This window comes from Mustela lutreola, chromosome 6 (assembly GCF_030435805.1).
Source record: "Mustela lutreola isolate mMusLut2 chromosome 6, mMusLut2.pri, whole genome shotgun sequence".
Classification (NCBI taxonomy): domain Eukaryota; kingdom Metazoa; phylum Chordata; class Mammalia; order Carnivora; family Mustelidae; genus Mustela; species Mustela lutreola.
The window spans coordinates 46,543,490-46,562,660 of record NC_081295.1 but is presented as its reverse complement, the minus strand read 5'-3'; the positions used below and the strand labels follow the sequence as shown (position 1 = coordinate 46,562,660).

The 19,171-nt window shown below is 40.6% G+C and overlaps 2 protein-coding genes and 1 pseudogene across 17 annotated transcripts in view; 2 read left to right on the top strand and 1 right to left on the bottom strand.

Moving 5' to 3' along the window:
* UBE3D (ubiquitin protein ligase E3D) overlaps positions 1–9,453 on the bottom strand; it is a 160,460-nt gene extending 151,007 nt beyond the window's left edge. For 3 of the 5 annotated variants that reach the window (XR_009354561.1, XM_059177202.1, XM_059177206.1), the window contains exon 1: positions 9,096–9,453. Coding sequence is in view for 3 of the 5 variants with exons in the window: in XM_059177202.1 (XP_059033185.1) it covers positions 9,096–9,172 (77 nt within the window). In the remaining 2 variants the exon portion in view is untranslated. Of the gene's footprint in view, positions 1–8,310; positions 8,531–9,095 lie in introns of those variants that run through there. The other 2 variants (XM_059177210.1, XM_059177203.1) reach the window with 2 other exon arrangements.
* LOC131833263 (uncharacterized) lies at positions 221–8,292 on the top strand (annotated as a pseudogene).
* A 2,187-nt stretch (positions 9,454–11,640) lies between the features above and the next one.
* The window catches only part of DOP1A (DOP1 leucine zipper like protein A), a 105,257-nt gene continuing 97,726 nt past the window's right edge, over positions 11,641–19,171 (top strand). For 10 of the 12 annotated variants that reach the window (XM_059177194.1, XM_059177191.1, XM_059177195.1 and 7 more), the window contains exons 1-2: positions 11,672–11,742; positions 15,689–15,839. The gene's annotated coding sequence lies outside the window, so the exon portion shown is untranslated. Of the gene's footprint in view, positions 11,743–12,005; positions 12,135–15,688; positions 15,840–19,171 lie in introns of those variants that run through there. The other 2 variants (XM_059177186.1, XM_059177187.1) reach the window with 2 other exon arrangements.

The following is a 19,171-nucleotide window of genomic DNA, read 5'->3' as shown; positions in this document are numbered from 1 at the left end:
ATGCTTCCTGTAGCTACTCCAACCTGGACCTTCCTGGGGTTGCTCCCACAGCCATTCTGCTTGCACCGTCCACCTTCCATTTCCTAAAGCCCACTAATTCCTCCCAGCATCGCCCCAACTTCAGGTTCTTTGAATCAGCACAGTCTAATGCTGGTCTATTGTACATTAGGCACTTGTTCTTTAGAATATTTTGTCAGAGGACTCAAGACATCAACAGACAATGGCTTTTTCATCTTTGCATCCCATGACCCTAGCACAGTTTCTTAAATTCATTCAATCTCTCTTTCATTCATTCAATACAGCTTCTTTGAGTTCTGTAACTGCCAGGTACTGGGACTACAACCATTAACAAGATACCTTCTCTGCCCGTCACCGCCCACCCCAAGTAGGACACAGGCAAGTAACAGGAATGCGCAAGGGAGCCTGAAAACATCGTGTTGGCCAGGCCAGGGCCAGGAGCAGCAGGCCATACTGTGAGAGGGGGTTGGGGGGTGTGGGCAGCCCACCACCCCAGGGACAGGTTCCTCATAATCCAGAACCATAGGACCACCATCTTCACGGACACCAAGGAGTGGAGCACCGTGCTCGGGCTGAAGTGCATCCTCGAGGACATCCTCAAGCGGCCATCCGATGAGCAGTATCTGGATGACGACAAGACACTGGGAGAGTGTGGCTTCACCAACTGGATGGTGCGGCCACATGCACAGTGGGTGGGTCTGGCCTTCTGACCAGCTCTTTCCACCCAGCTGTCCACCAGTGGAAGGGCTCCAGGCCCTGTGCGTTGAGCCCTTCTCCAGCCTTCCTGAGCTGCCTATTGTGATGAAGCTGCAGGACTCAGGAAGCAGTGCCAGTGAAAGGCGGTGCAGAGGGAGTGCCTGGGCTGGCCCCCAGTGCCCTATCCCCTCTAAGAGATACGGCTGTCAAAACAAAACAAACAAACAAACAAACAAAAACTGCATTGTACTGGTCTGATAAATAAGGAGTACTATGGAAGCATAGGGAGGCCTGCAGTGCCTATCACAGGTCAAGCAGTGTTATTTGAACAGTAAGTGGATAAGCCAGGGAAATATCCTTGCTTCTAAGACTAGTATTACAATTTTTCGTACAAAATTTTTTTGAACAATTTTTTTGTACAATTTTGTACAACTTTTTTACAAATAATTATAAACTATTTTATTTACAATAAAGCATTGTCATTTGACATACAGGATTTTGATAAGGAGACCAGGATTACATGAAACAAAAGGTACAGGAGAAAAAAATTTGTCAATTTTTAAAATTAAAAAATAAATAAATAAAACAATCTAGTGATGTATGACTATGAAAGAACTGGCGAGTCCAAGTTACTACAAACACAAATCATTTGGTATAGGCAATCGAGAGTAAAATACAGTCTGTTGCCTGTCCACTAGGGACCAAAAGTACAGCAGGTGATGAAGACATAGAGAAATGGTCCTCATATAAAGCTAAAATACATTTAGCATTGTAACAGAGGTACCGAACCTTCAGATTCCGTTTTAAGTGTAGACAGCAGGGAGAGGCCAGCAGCTCAGAATAACTTAAACACAGAAGGCAGTCCATCTACTTGAGTATTATCTAAGCACAGAGATCATACCATGCGTTCAGGTGTGAATCCTGATTAGGCCTCTTAATTTCCCTTAGAAAATCTTAAGATTATTTTCTGGCTAGTTCCTTTTGAAGGCATATGGACCTGTATTTAACTGGCAAGAACCTAAGTCTTTTCCAAGAAACACAACCTTAAACTCCTGAGTCAAAAGTCTAGCTTTTTTGTTTTGTTTTGTCTTAAATTAAATTAAAGAGAGAGTACCAGCAGGAGGAGGGGAAGAGAGAGAGAGAGAAACAGAACCTTAAGCAGGCTCCACGCTTAGTGCAGAGCCCAATGTGGGGCTCAATCTCATGACCCTGAGATCACAACATGAGCCAAGATCAAGAGTTAGATGCTTAACAGACTGAGCCACCCAGGTGCCCCAGAGTCCAAAGTCTAGTTTTAAGAATTGATGTTTAAGAAATAATAATCCTCTGAAGAAGAGGTCAGAAGGACCAGATGGCATATATTTCAGGTTTTGCAGGCTATATATGATCTGTTGCATATTATACTATGTATTCTATTTTTTACAATGCTTTAAATAATGTAAAATCCATTCTCAGTTCATAAACTGTACTAAAACACACCACAGGTTAGATTTGGCCCATGGGCTATAGTTTGCTGAACATTGCTCTAAAGATATTTAAAGATATTTCTAAAGAAATTTGTCCATTTTGCTACTTCACTGATTTTCAAACTGGACTGTGCCATTGGCACCAGAAGTGCCTCAAGGGAGATAACAAACACAGTTAAGATTTTATTTATTTATTTGACAGAGATCACAAGTAGGAAGAAAGACAGGTTGGGGAGGGGGGCAGACTCCCTGCTAAGCAGAGAGCCCGATGTGGGGCTCAATCCCAAGACCCTGAGATCATGACCTGAGCCAAAGGCAGAGGCTTAACCCACTGAGCCACCCAGTTGCCCCGATAACTGTGTTTCTAAGCCTCAGCCCCACCCCATTTCTGGCTGACCACTATTCTTCCCCTTCATGAAAAGTTCAGCCCATTAGAGGTCTGAGTAAGGTAGGAGGTATCGATACAGTGTGGGAGAACCACAGTCTTGGGGTGGAGGTGAGGAAGAAGGGCATCCACTAGGACAGCCACCCCGCAGGGATGTCAGATGTTAAGAGGGATGAGGAGTCTAAGGGAGTGGGAGTGGCAACTCAGGGTTCCAGAGCCTGCCTCAGACTGCTCAGGCTGCCAAAACAAAATGCCATAGACTGGGGGCTTAAACAACACACATTTCTTATAGTTCTGATGGCTGAGAAGTACAAGATCAAGGCACCAGGGGATTTGGTTCTCCTTGAGAGCCCTCTACCAGGCTTGCAGACGGCCACAACCTCACCGTATCCTCACAATGTGAAGAAGAGAAGCAGCTTTGGTATTCCCTCTTTTAAGAGCACTAATCCCAACACGGTGGTTCCACCCTCATGACCTCATCTAAACCTACTTACCTCCCAAAGTCCCCATCTCTCTTAATACCCATCATATTGGGGGTCAGGGTTTCAACACATGAATTTTGAGGGGACACACAAAAATTCATTCTGTAACAGAGCCCAATGAGGAGCCCAGATGAGGAAGGTGTCAACACTGACTGAGGAGGGGGAGGAAAGCAGCAAAGGAGGCCAGCATGAGATGTCTTACATAGAGGGGAATCGACTAAATAAATGTAAGTCCTGAGAATAACGAAAGCCAGGATTCTCAGTGTCGGAGACCAGACTTACAAAGAGGGAAAGGGAAAAAATCAGAATGGATCCTATGGTGGTAGACCAGAACTGAAAACACCTGTGTAGAGTCACGGTTTTTAATGTACATATAAAGAGGTCCAGTAATACAGATGTCTATGTATGTAGATGCACCTACGATATACAAACACATGTGCCTACATTTGTACATGAACATTATGTATATGTCACATACTCACTCTAGTTTTGTCCACGAGGAAAGAGTAACATGTCAGTCAATAGTAATGAGGATACTTTGTGCTTAGATTTTGGTTTCTAAAGGTCACTTTCCACTTTAATTTTTTTTTTTAAGTTTATTTATTTGAGAGAAAGAGAGAGAGCATGTGCGCACGCAGGTGTGAGATTGAGAAGGGGCAGAGGGAAAGAATCTTAAGCAGACTCCACATTGAGGAGGGACCCCAATGCGAGGCTCGATCCCCTGACCCTGACACTGAGACCTGAGCAGAAATCAAGAGTTGGATGCTTAACCAGCTGTGCCACCCAGGCACCCTGGTGATTTTCCACTTTAAAACAAATGAACATACACAAAACAAAATAACATTCCTTGAAAAAATAACTACATCCAGGGATGGAACAGGAAAAGAATGAGATAAGCCTGGAACACGTTGCTGTGCAAAGAAAGAAAATTAATCAAAGAATAATAGGAACATGTTAAAAAAGAACATTTTTAAAAAAGAATAATAGGAACATATTAAAATCCTCTTGAAGGGACTCCCCCAGACACATCTGGTATAACATGAGCAAAAAAAAATGTAACCCAATGAATAAAAGATCATGGGTCCATGCTGATGTAAATAAATGAATGAATAAAATGCAAATCTGATGAGGAACAAGGGTATTTACACATAGTTGCAATGGACTTCTCCAATTAATACTTATGGAATATAAAGAGAAAAAGAGTCTTGCCCGACTGAATCAGTTAAGAGTAGGAAGCGTTAGAACTTGCTATTGGACTCAACAAATCTGATATCAGAAGCATGAAGAATTCTCGTGTCCTTTGTCAACCTTATAACATTCTTCCTGAATACTGAAGCTCTTTGCAGTGTATATCAAAACTACCCATAAGCGTGGGAATACAAGAGGTTTGCATTCCTGTAAATGTGACAAAAGGTTTATGTTTGTGTGTGTGTGTGTTTACTCCACTACATATTCGTCTTTCTTCTTTCCTGTAAAAGCAGTAATCCAGTCAGACAACTTTACCGAGGCCCTGTTCTGATGTGCATTGAGCTTTTGCCTGCCTGTGCTTTTACTTTTAAGCCAGAGCACCCAAGCTTCTGCCTTCTGGAATATAGAGAAATAGTTTCATCCTGCGCTCCCCTTGTTCTGTAGTTACTCTGATGGTAGTAGGTAGGGTTCCTAAAGTTTGCAGTATTCTTCTCTTCTTTGAATGGCTGAGGGAGGGGAAGGGAAAGAGCATCCTATTTCTTTTATGACAGTGCACATTGGCTAGTTTAAAGTGTATGCTTGTATTTCCTTATCATTAAAATACTGTTCAATTTCATTTTCATAGACAAGGAAAAATATTTTGCATTAACTCCTCTATTTAAAAAGGGATGGTTTAAGTTGAACCATTATAGCTTCACACTAAATCTTTTCCTAAATAAAAATGTTACAGCCCTTAAGAGAAAAAAAAAGAGTAACTTTATAATGGCGACAGCAGACATTATCCACGTGCTCAAAGTTAACATGAACTTTAATGGAATAAGGCAAAATCATGTGATACCTGATAGGATGTAATAAGAATGCAGCATCACTTCTGTGATATTCCTGCCAGAGATATATAATCTGAACCCAATCTTGAGGCAAGGATATTCCACAAAATAATTAGGCGGTAATCTTCAGAAGCGTCAAGATTGTGAAAGTCAAGGGAAACTGAGGAACTCTTCCAATTTTAAGAGACTAAGGAAACATGACAATGAAATGCAATGCATGATTCTGAACTGTGTTCTTTTACTATTAGAGACATTATGTAGACATGTGGCAAAATTTGAGTAAGGTCTTAGTGTAAGATGGTTGTAACATATTCCCCAGCGTTGAAGGTTGCATGGTGGTTACAGGGGAATGTTCTTTTTTTTTTTTTTTTTTTAAGATTTTATTTATTTATTTGACAGAGAGAGATCATAAGTAGGCAGAGAGGCAGGCAGAGAGAGAAGGGGAAGCAGGCTCCCTGCTGAGCAGAGAGCCAGATGCAGGGCTCGATCCCAGAACCCTGAGATCATGACCTGAGTGGAAGGGAAAGGCTTAACCCACTGAGCCACCCAGGTGCCCCGGAATGTTCTTATTTGTAGGAAATCCCCAATAATGTATTCAGGAGTGACCATAACTTATTCTCAAGGTTGAGGCTGTCCAAAAATAAATTGTTTGAGACACTAATTGTCCACAGCTTTTACATACTTGAGGCTTCCTTCACCATGTACTTACATTCTTTCAGATACCACACCCTGCTTGAAACTATCCAATGACTTCCCATCAAACTTTGATTACAAGCTAAAATTCTTTCCGTGGCCCATAAGACCCACAGATATACTGGAGACAGTTGTTAAAATTCCAGGGATTTTGCAAAATAGTTGACATCACTTGCCTGACATCATCCATGGTGAAAGACTATCTCCACCACAGGAATCAGTAAATGCTACAAATTGGGAAGATTTCTTGTTAGTTTCATTGGTTTTCTAAGAATGCAGGTTGTTAAACATTTACTAACATACCTCTTGGTAAGACCATTTACTATGTGCTCCACCAGCCCACCCACATCTCTCTGAACTTGGCACCTCTTCGTACTTGCTGTTCTCTTAGAGGGAAACAGTCTTTCATCAGATATTATATAGTTCTAAACCTCTCCCCTTTTGGTTCATTACTCAAGTATTGCTTTTTCACTGGAAATAAGGGGTTATAATTTTTCTTCCTATCCCTTTTTGTTTTATTTTTTCTATGTACTTATCTCCTTTCAATATCATATATATTTTATTTATTTTGTATAATTTCTGCTTACCTCTCATCCACCGCTACCATTAGACCAAAAGCTCAACAACAGCCAAGAATTTTTGTCTTTGCTATTGTCACTGCTCACAGTTGGATACCCAGCACTTAGAATCTGAGCTTTCAGCACTGGAAGAGGAACTCAGTAAACATCTGTGCACTGAATAAATGAACGGCCAAGGTTTACCCCAGGAATACTAAGATGGCTTAACAAAATATTTTTCTAATGCAATTCACAGATGTAAATATGAAAGGAAAAAAAATGAAATCACAGTACATGTACAAATCATACAGAAAATAGTTATCTATTCACGATCAAAACCTGTAGTAAAGTAGGAATAGAAAGGAACCATGCAATTTACCACATAAATTTGCCAAAGGTCAATTTCATTGTACTTAGTCATAAAATGCTAGAAACATTTAAGATTAGGAACAAGAATAAAGCTCAATCATACCATTTACACTAATTGTAAACAGACTAAAAAGTTTAATTAAAATGCAGAGACTGTCAGAGTGGACTCAGAAACACTCCACTCAGCATAGGATTTTAAATATTTATATATAAAGGCATATGTTAAACAGTAAAAGGAAAGAAAGACATACATGATGCCAAACAGTACAAACAGTACAGTCAAAGGTTTCCTGACAAAGACATTGTGTTATTTCAATGGGAGAAATAGCACTCTTTTAAACTAATGGTGATGGAACTATCAGATATCCTTATAGGAAAAAAAAAAAAAATGAAATTTGGCTTCTATCTCACTCCAAACACAAGAAATGAATTTCACTTAAATATAAAAGTTAAAACTATATAACACATAGGAAAAATTTTACAACCTTGAGGTAAGTAAAGATTTCTTAAGATACAGACAACACTAACCATTAAAGAAAAAAATGCAATAAATTGAAGTTTGTTATAATTAAAATTTCCTGCTCCTGAAAAGAAACTATTAGGAAAATGAAAAGGTAAATTTCTGACTGGGAGCAAGTGTTCACATATTCACAAGGCATAAATAAGATAGGTCTTATTTCCAGATACTAGAAAGAAGTTTTTAAATTCAACAATAAGAAAAACCTGATTTTTTATAATGGCAAAAAATTAGAAGACACTTTCCAAAGGAACACGTATGAATGACCAAAAAGCAAATGAAAAGATACTCAACATTATTAATCAGGGAAGTGCAAACTAAAATGACAATGCGACTTTACACCATAATAGAATTAGGTAATTACCTAGGAGAAATGAAATGTATGTCAACTAAAATGCTATAGCAACTTTATTCTTAATATTCAAGTTCTAGAAACACACAAAATATCCAGTAACAGAATGGGTAATTGTCTATTAATACAGTAGAAAATTACTCAGAGAAAAATAGACACAGATAAAACAGGAATCCCAGAAGCACTGTTGATGGAAAACAGCCAGAAACAAAAAAGTACATACAGTATGAAATCCTTTATATACAGTTCATGAAGTAGCAAAACCAATCCTTATTGAGTGAAATCAAGAGTGGTTGCTTTTGTTTTCCTGAGAGGCAAGTTGGTGATAAAACTCAACAGCCAAAGACCATTAGGGATAAACTAGTAGTCTAGCAAAGTCAGGTTTCTTCACTTGCTTAAACACAGGAGAGTAACCCAGAGAAACTTTGAGGGTCCCCTTCGATGACAGGACGTAGGGACTTTGTCTTGCTCTTGTTTTGCTAAGTTTGGGGCTCCTCATAACCCTACAAAGTGGACTGTAATTGGAGATACTTACCTGCATCTATGATTTAAGATGGAGAGGGAGAAACAGAGAAACAAAAGAGAAAGAAGAAAATAATAAATATCATCCATATTTGACAACTGAAAAAACAGATTAAACGATTCTGCTCCTGCGAAGAAGCCAGGATTTGAACTCCGTTCTCCTGCCAAACCCCAAACTGCCACACCTATACCTGGAGGATTGAAGGAAAAGGCCGATTAAGGAAAAGCATCAGCCTACCTCTTGAGCGGCCCCGAGTAGTCAAAGCTCCAGGATTTTAACATCTAACTTACTCTCTTTGACACGGCAGTCACAAGGGAATACTCGAGGGGGCCACATACTACCAAGCAAACGAGGGAACTTTCCTCCTAAAAGTTTCCTGCAGGTGTAGTGAATAACAAGTGAAACGTACGGTGACTTCTCATTGGAACGCGGAACGCGAATGCAAGAATGAGCTCCAATAAGAAGTCTGCACGCTTTGTTCGTCGTTCAGTGGACGGGTCAGTTTTGCTGCAGACAACAGCGTGGGGGCGAGGGGGGAGGCGAGGACCAACCCGAGTTTACGCACCAAACAGGAAGCTCTCACACTGGACCTTATCCTCTAGTGAGGATCCCCCAAAAGAAGCAGGCAAGGCACTTTTTTGGGGGTGGGGGGCACTGTTTTTGGAAAAGCCTGGCACTGTTACTTTACATCAGTGCGCCTCAGACTTTTTAGTGTGTATCTTGAGTCCTGGAAAGCGTGATAACATATAAATTCTGATTCTGCAGGTCTGGCGTGGGGCTGAGACTCTGCATTTCTAAAAAAAGCTCCCAGGTGATGCCGAGATTACTGGGGGAACAAAAGCACGAGGGGTGGGAGGGGGAAACTCCACTTTGAGGAAATGACAGGCTCTAAGCCATTGGAAAGAAACTCCGCCCTTTGGAGGGAGACGGAGGCTCCGGGACAAGCAGAAACACAGCGGAACGCAGCAGAAAGGCGGCTACGCGCCGCGCCCAGCTGCCCACGCGCCCAGCGCCGGCCTTACCCCAGGATCAGCAGCGCGCTCTGCAGCCGTCTCCGCACCTCCAGGAACACGCGCGTCCCCGCCGCAGCGGCCGCCATAGCCGGCGCCCAGGCGCAGGTTCAGGGGAATAGGGGTCCGCAGGGCCCGACGCGGTTGCACGTGCGGCTGTGGCGGCCCTGCGGCGGCGGCCGGGCGCGCGTCCGGGACCCGATCCTTGGCCGACACAGCCCGCCAGCCCACAGCGCCGCCTGCCGGGCGGAGAACGCGCTGCCGCGAGAACTCGACCTGGGGGCGTGAGCGTTTTCACGTCCCTGCCGGAGTCGGAGCGCCGACCAAGGTGGAGCAGCGAGAGACAAACGGTCCTCCCCGCTTCCTCTTGTGGGCGTGGCCCGGCGCGGTAGTCGGCCAGGAAGTGACCTTAAAAATCCGAGCCGAGGGGCACCTGGGTGCCTCAGTGGGTTGGGCCTCTGCCTTCAGCTCAGGTCATGGTCCCAGGGTCCTGGGATCGAGCCCCGCATCGGGCTCTCTGCTCAGTGGGGAGCCTGCTTCCCCCCTCTCTCTGCCTGCCTCTCTGCCTACTTGTGATCTCTGTCTGTCCAATGAATAAATAACATATTAAAAAAAAAAATCCGAGCCTAGTACAGGTGTCAGAATGAGGCTGGAGGGGAGGGGGATGATGGAAGGAGAAGATATAGAAGGGCCCTGACCCCAGAAGGTTGGAGAGCAGATATATTCCCCCCAAACACAATCTTGTTTCATTTTTAAATCAACTATGGTATCTTTTTTACGAACCGTGTCAGTTCTTTGGTAGCTCTCCACTGTTTGAGGCAACGAATGTCCGGGATTGACCTGACATAACTTCTGCATTTAGACACAATTGGCTCTAAGATAGAAACAGTTGCAAAAATGTTTTCTCTTATCTTGGGGCACCTGGGTGGCTCAGTTGGTTAAGCAACTGCCTTTGGCTGAGTCATGATCCCGGGGCCCTGCGGATCAAGGAGGATTCTGCCTCAGGCTGCCTGCTAAGCGGGGAGTTTGCTTCTCCCTCTGACCCTCTCCCCTCTGCTCTCTCTCTCATTCAATAAAAAAATAAATAAATTTTTTTTAAAGGTTTTCTGTTATCTACATAAGAGTGTGCGGGTAAATCCAGTACCATGAATCACAAGATTAGCTATTCCTGTAGTCTTTGGGAAAAAAAGGAAGATGAGAATGATTCCACAGGTACATTAACAGTCGCCACGTTTCATAGAAGTAGAAACTGATTGACAGAAGTCATAATGTTATTGGTGCTAGAAGATAATTTCACAAAGTTTCACCTAGTAAAGAAAAGGATCTATTAAAATGTAAGTACTTAAAAGGTGGTGGGAATGCTTAAAATAGGGTAATATTAAGATCTAAGGCTAGGGTGGTAAACTTAGAAGGATTCTTTAAAAGAATTCTTTAAAAACAGGGGGCTCGGGGCTTGGTCAGTGGAGCATTGGAGGCTTGATCTCCAGGTTGTTAAGTTCGAGACCAGGTTGGGTGCAGAGATTACTTAAAAATAAAATCTTAAAAAAACAAACAAAAAACCAAGAGACTGTTTAGGTTTTAAAAACAGAAACAGTGATGACGTGTCTTCATAAAATCATGTTTATTGACAACCTCTTAGTAGGAAGATTTTCCAAATAACAAATCCACTTCCCTAGAGATACTATTTTAAGACAAATTTTCTGAAATCAGTATCTGCAGTTCGTAAACTTTATTGTGGTGCTTCACAAATTCCTGTATCCACCACAGTAATTCAAAATCATGGATGGAGGTAACAATGCAGCAAAAAGAATTAAGTTTATTACTATTCCACCTCAAATAATGGTGATCATGAGTGATGATTTCAACTCCTAATACCTTCCACCTTTAGTTCTCAAAGCTATTAAGTCTTAAATGCTGCCACATTGTATGGAAATATTTGTCTTAGCACAGCATGGTCTTCATACTTGGGTGTTTGATTATTTTTAAAGATTGCTATATTGCTGTATTTCATATATATATTTCATATATACACTTCTGTCTATATTATATATATAACATATGTTATACATATATTTCATATACACATTTGCAAAAAACAATTTTTTTCCTTTGACCCTACGGTTTAGGTAACACAATGCAATCTTCCTTATAGTGACTACATGATTTAGAGAGACATAAACTCAAAATATTTCTAAACCTGATGACAACTATTTATCTGCTAACTTCATCAGTCTCCCAACTTCTCTGGGCTTCAAGCTCCCCATATGAAATATTGAGGAATCGTTTAAATAACACTTAAATAACTGTTTAAATAATATATAAAAGCTGTTCTCAATTCCTAGCATTCCTTCCAACTCTCCATTAAGATGTGGCTGGCGCTGGCGAGTTGAAAACATCCGCTATTCCCTTTCCAGGCCCATCCGAATGGTCTTCGGCTTCCCCGACCGTCCGCTTGAGGGCGCTGTGGCAACAGCTTGCGCCGGGAGGAGAGGCACGGACCGGGGGCGGGGATCGCGGGCCGTCGACGTCGACGCTAGCGTGGGCGCGGGCGCAGTGCACGCTGGGAGCTGTCACTAGGCCCTTCGGCTCCCGGCCTCCGCGTCGCTGCCGCGGTTGCCAGGAGAGCGGCGCCGGCGGGGAGCGGCCGAGCCCACGGCAGGTAACAGCGTCCCCGCCCCCAGCGCGGTCGCGTGGCCGGCTGCCGGCCTTGAGCGGCCTCCTCGGCCTGGCTGGTTCCGGAGCCTCGGGGACGCCCCGCGGGGCAGTCTGCTGTGGCGTCGGGGGTGTTGCCGCCCTGGCCCCGCCTGGAGCCTGGAAACCGGCCGGCAGCCCTCCGGTTTCCGGAGAGACTGGAGCTGCGCGGGGATGGGCGGGTCGGGGCCGGGCGGAGGCTCGAGGGCGGTCCCAGGCAGGGGTGGCTGCTTCCGACCCTCCTGCGCTGGGGCCCTGCGGCGCGCAAGGTTGGGGTGGAGGTCGCACCTGTGAGATAAAGGCGCGCGGAGTGACCTCTTTGTTGGTGGAATCCTGGCTTCGTGCGGTCTCCTTCATCTGGTGGGTTCTTTTAAGATTGAGGAGACAAGAATGCCTGCCATAGTTAATGTTCCATGTGGGGGGTTGGAAAGGAGTGCAGAAGTTTATTAGAGGAAGTCGGGTTAGTCATACGGAAGTTGTTAACCATTATCACCTTTGATTCTCAAGCCTTTTAAAGTTGCAGCCTAACAATAGTTACTTGTTGGTCTCGTCCTGCCTTCCCTACCCTGAGGTAGGGGAGGGGGAGTGGTGCACAACTACTGGAAAGCTGAACGAATTGTGTTTCTGACACTATCTTCTCGTTCTCTGGAGTTGGAGAAACATTGTGATAATCTGATTTGGAGACTTAGTTAAAGCAATCAACATTTTTTTTATTAATTACCAAAAGGATAAGAAACCAAGTGTTTGCCTGACAAATAAGCCCAGAACTGTAGAAACACAAAAATCTCTCAATTTCGATGTTGTTGGCTTTCTTCTACGCAGACGGGTCTCCTATGTTCTCATGGACAGCATATGAGGACGTTAAATGCTAAGAAATTCACCACCTAATAACAAAGTGACAGTTGAGCTGACAGAAGTTGTAACAAGAGTAAATTAAAACCAGTTGTAGTATAGATGCTTTATTTCAGTGATTCCTTGATGCTGCCACTCTGAACGAAATCATTCCTCATTAGTACTAAACAATAGTACATCTCCGGGTGTATCTAATTATTAGGAACCCATTTCTTGAAGAACTAAAAATGCCCAAGTTAATATACAAACCAGAAAATGTGACACCATAACCGAAATGTTAAGCATAAATTAAATGTTTGACTACATACAGTTTGAAGAGCCTTATTTTGTAGTTAAAGTGGTGGAAAGAGCTCTGGCCTGGGAATAAAAGATCTTGTTTGCTTGCTTTCTTCTCCAGCTAACCAGATGTGATCTCTCTAGGCCTCAGTTTTGTCATCCGCTTAAGGGAATTTCGTAAGATCAGAGTTTTCCAAACTGATGTTCCTTGAACCCTGTTTTCAATCTAGGAACCGCTTTACTGCCCCCAAAACAGTGCTCCATGACAAATAATTTGGGAGCATATAGGCTTAAAGTAGTCTCACCTGGCCAGAAAGACTTTTCTCATGACCAGCCTGTTAACATCTAGAATATAATTACATAGAATACCAATTTGAAAATTGCTGTACCGATCTTCCTCACTTTATGATGGGGGTTATGTCCTGATAAGCCCATCATAAATTGAAAATGTTGTAATTTGAAAAGTCATTTAATACGTCTAACCTATGTTACACCTGCTCACAATACTTACATTAGCCTATAGTTGGGCAAAATCTGTCAAAGCTCATTTTACTACAAAAGTTTTGAATATGTTATGTAATTTATTGAATATTGTACTGAAAGTGAAAAACTGAATGATTGTGTGGATAAAGAATGAGTTGTTTACCCTCATGATGGCAGGGCTGACTAGGGGCTGAGGCTTGCTGCCACTGCGAAAAATTGTAAATCGAATTCTCATGAGTTGGGAGTGCCTATATTTGAGCCGGGTCTCCTTCAGCTCTAAAATTCCCTACATTATGCTTTCCTGCTTTTAGTTTAAGCTTTCTGTGGCATAAGCACATAGGGCAACGCATGTTACTTTTGTTACTGATGTAACAAAAGGCTTGTTTTTCCTTAGTAAAACATGAAGGATGCACATAGATTTCAGTGCACTTTAATGCTTTCATTTATGGCAGAGGAAGACTATCTTTTTTTTTTTTTTTTTTCTGATCTCTTGATGCTTTTCTATAACCATAATTAATTCACATTTTGGATTTGGTTTTATGGTTAAGTCATTGATTTTATTGAGAATGGCATTATAAAGTTCCAAGAAGACTTGTTGATAATAACATTATTTTTACTATGCCTGAGTTCCCTCTCTCATCGTGAGTGCTTAAACTATGAAATGTAATAAAAGCCACTTGAAATGTACTTAATAATTAATAACTAAATTTTAAGAGCTTAGGTCATTGGAACGAGTTCAAGGTTAAAACAAATTCTAAGGCAGTCCTTTCTGAGTTGCTTACAAATAGGATCTAAGTATTGAATACAATCTTAAATTATTTTGCTAAATTCTGTCAGATGTCACTAGCACACAGCCAGTATGGCCACTTTAGTCTATTCTTTGTTACTTTGTTAGGAGTGAGTGCTATTAACATGCTCCTTTGTTTGAGGGGGGACAGAGATGGGAACAATACATTTAATAGATGACACTTAATTCAGGTAAATTTTCTCCCTGAAATGGAACTGTTGAAAGTATAGAGCTACAAGTTTTGTGTAATAGCTTACAGTTTTTATTGAAAATTTATGATATAAAAATAAGTATTTTGATTCCATTGCCTTTAAATGATGATTTCCTTTTATTGTATTTACCTTTTTACTGCCTCCCCCCCAATCTATTGAAGCCTAAAACCTCAGTAATTCTTAATTGCATCGGTCAAAGACATACCAGATTTAAGGAAGAAATTACAGATAAGGTGCATTCATTTTATGTGTACATTATATACACACCAAGGTAACCACCAGCACAATCACGATTTAGAACATAACACCACTCAGGCCTGTGTTGTGCTTTTGCTTTCTTCAAATGCATGCTGCATGTCTTGGCATGTCCACATCATACTGTTCTAGCTCCAGTGCCACCTTGTCTGTGAATCCTTTTTTGATTACCTCATTTTAAAGTAACTTTCTTCTCTTCTAACTTTCCTGTCAGAGTTTATCTTCTTTTCTCTCCTTGGTGAATAAACCAATGGTATGCTCATAGTTCATGGTAGGCACTTATATTTATTTCTTGACCAAATGGGTAAGTGTACTATTTCTCAAATGTTAGTCATTCTTACATCATCTTCAAAATTTTGGCCATATCTGCGTATTTCCTGTATCCTTGCTTTCTTTGTATTTCTTTATATCCTTGTAGTTATTAATATAATTTTTAATGAAAAATTGAAATAATCACCATAAAGGAAAAAATATCACTATCAATAGAAAGTAGATGTAAAGTTGAAAATAATGAAAACAAAACTTTTTACATGTTAGAAACTACTGGCTACTGAACACTCTTGAGCCAAAACTTAAACTCAAAAACTTGCTTTCCTTGTTTAAAAGGGAGATTAGCAAGAATTACAGAGGTGTTGATAACATTCTGCCATTAATCTGAGAACTTCCTGATGCAGTCAGAGGCATTACAACAGAACGAAGAGGGAATAAATTCTTTACTGATTCAGTGTCGCTTAGCCCTCTCCTTGGGCCCCATAAAATCATCTCACATCTGATGGGTGGCCAAAATTTGGGAAGACACAGAATTAATCAGGGCTGAAAATTCCTTAGAACTTTATCTGTGAAAGAATTGGGAAATAAAACCTAAATTGCCAATTAAAAGGTATACTAGAGTTAACTTCAAAAATGCAATAAAAAGACTAAATGGTCATTATTGAATTAGATAAGTCTTTTTTTTTTTTTCAAAAATGTTTTTAATGTTGTTAATGTTACTTTTCCAAATAAAACATCCACTTTTTTTTTTTTTTTAACATCCACCTTTTTATTATTAGGATATGATAGCTATAAGATAAACCTTTGAATCTGAAGAAATCTAAAAATCAGTGGAAACCTTTTATATGACAAAGTGATGACTGTTGATTCAGTAGTGATGAAATGTTGGTAATATATTCATCTGGCAAAGCTCCTGTAAGGATGGATAAGGTAATAAGCTTAAGAGAATATCATATCTCCCTTACTTCTTCCTTTCATCACTTTTTAAGTTTGAGTTGGATTTTAATATTTCCATCCTATAGAAGACATTTCTGGCCTTTTGTTTTTTTGGTGGTTTTTTTTGTTTTGTTTTTTTTTTTTTTTTGCTTCTGAGGTAATGAAAAATTCTCCTCTCTCATGGAAACAGTTTAACGTGAATAGTCAGGAAAATAAATGCCCTGCTCCTGTTCTGTAAAATATGTCCTGTATTTCAACTTGCTGTAGTTATTTTCAGGCCTATGTATGTATTGTGAGCTTAATGTTTAAATTACTGTTATTTTGTGTTCATGAACAAGGAGTTCAGGTGAATAGACCATTTAGTTTGGTGTTTCTGTTTTCTAAAAAAATAATTTACCTGAATGGTAATACTAGGTTTATGAGTATACACAATAATTTGCTACTCAGCCAGAGGTCAGATTGCTGTTAATCTAAGGTTCTGGGATACAACCTTTATTTGGAAGTAAGAAGAGAGCCCTCTTGATGAATAGTCTTTATTAAAAGAGCTTTCACCCAAACGAGTAGTTTCTTTCCTGTCTCTACTATAAAATAAAGCTGCAGAATAGAAGCGGTGCTGATAAACTCTTGCATTTGAAAGTAACAACTGACAACAAGTAATCAGAAAAACTATAAAAACATAGCAGTTTTAGTCCTTTAAGTTATACAGGTAAATAACCATTTGCTTTTGTGTATGTGGGCTATATAAGCTACTTGAAACCCTTAGAATATGTGTTAGTGTAATCAGTCAGATTTTCCAAGTAGCTGGAACTTTTCTATATTGTATACCACAGATGCAGTCCTAGTCTGCTGTTATGCTTTCTGCTTGTCTTCAACATGATGTACTTTGCACAGTGGCTTTTCATATACACTTAACACATGTCTTACATTGTCTTGATTTTAAAATTTCCTGGACAGAAGTTTTTCTCTGTAGGGGGAGAGAAATAGAATATAGTACTTGCTTTAAAGTTTGTGTCTGTCATTTTGGAAGAAAATGACTTCCATATTGTATACCAGCAGTTCCGTAAATGTTACCACCAATTAGTCAGGAGTCCACCCTGAAGCCCAAAATGGGATTCCAGCAACATGATTATTTTTATGGCACCTGTCATTTTATTGGAAGGCTGTCTTCAAAGCATTGTGCCCCAAGCCTACCTCATTCTATTAATTTGAGGTTGCCTGTGTGATGTGATAACTGCTGTTTTTATTATGTTTAAGTTATAGAGGTTTTGGTTTAAAAAGTAAATATTCAGTAAGTTGCCTTCTTGGGGATCGACTTCTTCACTGTGCAAAAGGTTTTTATTTTGATGTAGTCCCAGTAGTTACTTCTTGTTTTTCCATTGTCAAAGAAGACCTATCTAGGAAAACGTTACTTACCCTGGTCAATGTCAGAGAAATTACTACTTTTGTTCTTTTCTAGGATTTTTTTGGTTTCAGGTCTCACATTTAGGTCTTCAATCCATTTTATTTTTTTGTATGAGTATTAGAAAGTGGTCCAGTGTCACTCTTTGTCATGTATCCATCCCATTTTCCCAGCATCATTTATTGAAGAAACTTTTCCTCATTGTATATTTGCCTCCTTTGTTATAGACTAACTGATCATGTATGTGTGGGTTTATTTCTGGGCTCTCTATTCACTTCCATTGATGTGTCTGTTTTTGTGCCAGTACCATACTGCTTTGATTACTACAGCTTTGTAATATTTCTTGAAATCTGGAATAGTGATACCTCCAGCTTTATATCCAATAAGGGGTTAATGTCCAAAATTATAAAGAAGTTATACAACTTGGCACCAAAAACCCCTCCCCAAACAATCCAATTAAAAAATGGGCAGAGGACCTGAATAGACTGTTGTCCAGAGAAGACATACAGATGGCCAAGAGTTATATGAAAAGATGCGCAACATAAGTAATCATCAGGGAAACACAAATCAGGACTACAATGAGATATCACCTTACACCTGCCAAAACAGCTAAAATCAAAAAGACAAGAAGTAATAAGTGTTGGTGAGGATGTGGAGAGAGGAGAACTTCATGTACAGTTGGTGGGAATGCAAGTTGGTATAGTCACTGTGGAAAAGAGTATGGAGGTTCTCAAAATTTAAAAACATAAATACCATATGATCCAGCAATCCCCCTGGGTATTTATCCAAAAAAATGAGAACATGAGTTAGAAAGATATATGCATCCCTGTGTTTGTGGCAGCATTAGTTGTAATAGCCAAGATACAGAAACAACCCAAGTGTCCACTGCCAGAAGAATGGGTAAGGAAGATGTGGTGCATACACACAACAGAAAATTACACAGACATAAAAAGAATGAGATTGTGCCATTTGAAACAAAATGGATAGACCTAAAGGATGTTGTGTAAAGTGAAATAAATCAGACTGAAAAAAAGACAAATACCATGTGATCTCACGCATACCAGGAGTCTAAAGAAGCGAATGAACAAACAGGATCAGACCTATAAAAATACTGAGAACTGATGGATATAGGAGGGGGAGAGGGTGACAGGATCCACAAAAATGAATGAAGGGTAGGGGAGATGCAGGCTTCCAGTTATGGAGTGAATAAACATGGGAGTAGAGTGTATACCTTGAGAAATATAGTCAGTGATACTGTAACTGCACTGTATGGTGACAGGTGGTAGCTACACTTGGGGTGAGCGTACCATAACATGTAAACCTGTCCCATCACCTGAAACTAATGTAACATGGTGTGTCAACTATACTCAAAAAATTTTAAATGTTTTTTGACAATATCTATCTAGTCCTCTTTGGCTGTATAACAGAATATCTCAAAATGTAGTGATATAAAGCAGTAAATAGTTTCTTTCAAAAAGGAATTGGGGAACAGTTTGGCTGTGAGGTGCTGGCTTAAGTTTTGTGAGGTTACAGTTCAGAGAGTGGCCTGGACTGCAGTCATCTTTAGGTTCAGTTGGAATCAGAGAACCCCTTTCCAAAGTGGTTCACTTACATAGTAGCAGGTTATTTCTGGCTGTTGAAGGAAGGCCTAAGCTTCTCCCCATAGGGCTCCTTTAAGTGTCCTTATCACATAAAGGCTAGGTTGCCCCAGAATAAGTGATCCAAGAGACAGCACATAGACCAGCAGTGATTTTGAGTAGGAGGGTAATTATACAAGAGAAGGAATATCAGGAGTTGAGGATCATTGGAGGCTATCCTGGAAGCTAGCTACCACATTTTATAAAGCTAGTATGTGTATATGTCACCAATAAGCAGTACATACTTATTCAATGTGCAGTTTATACACAGCTCATGGTTTTAGAATAAA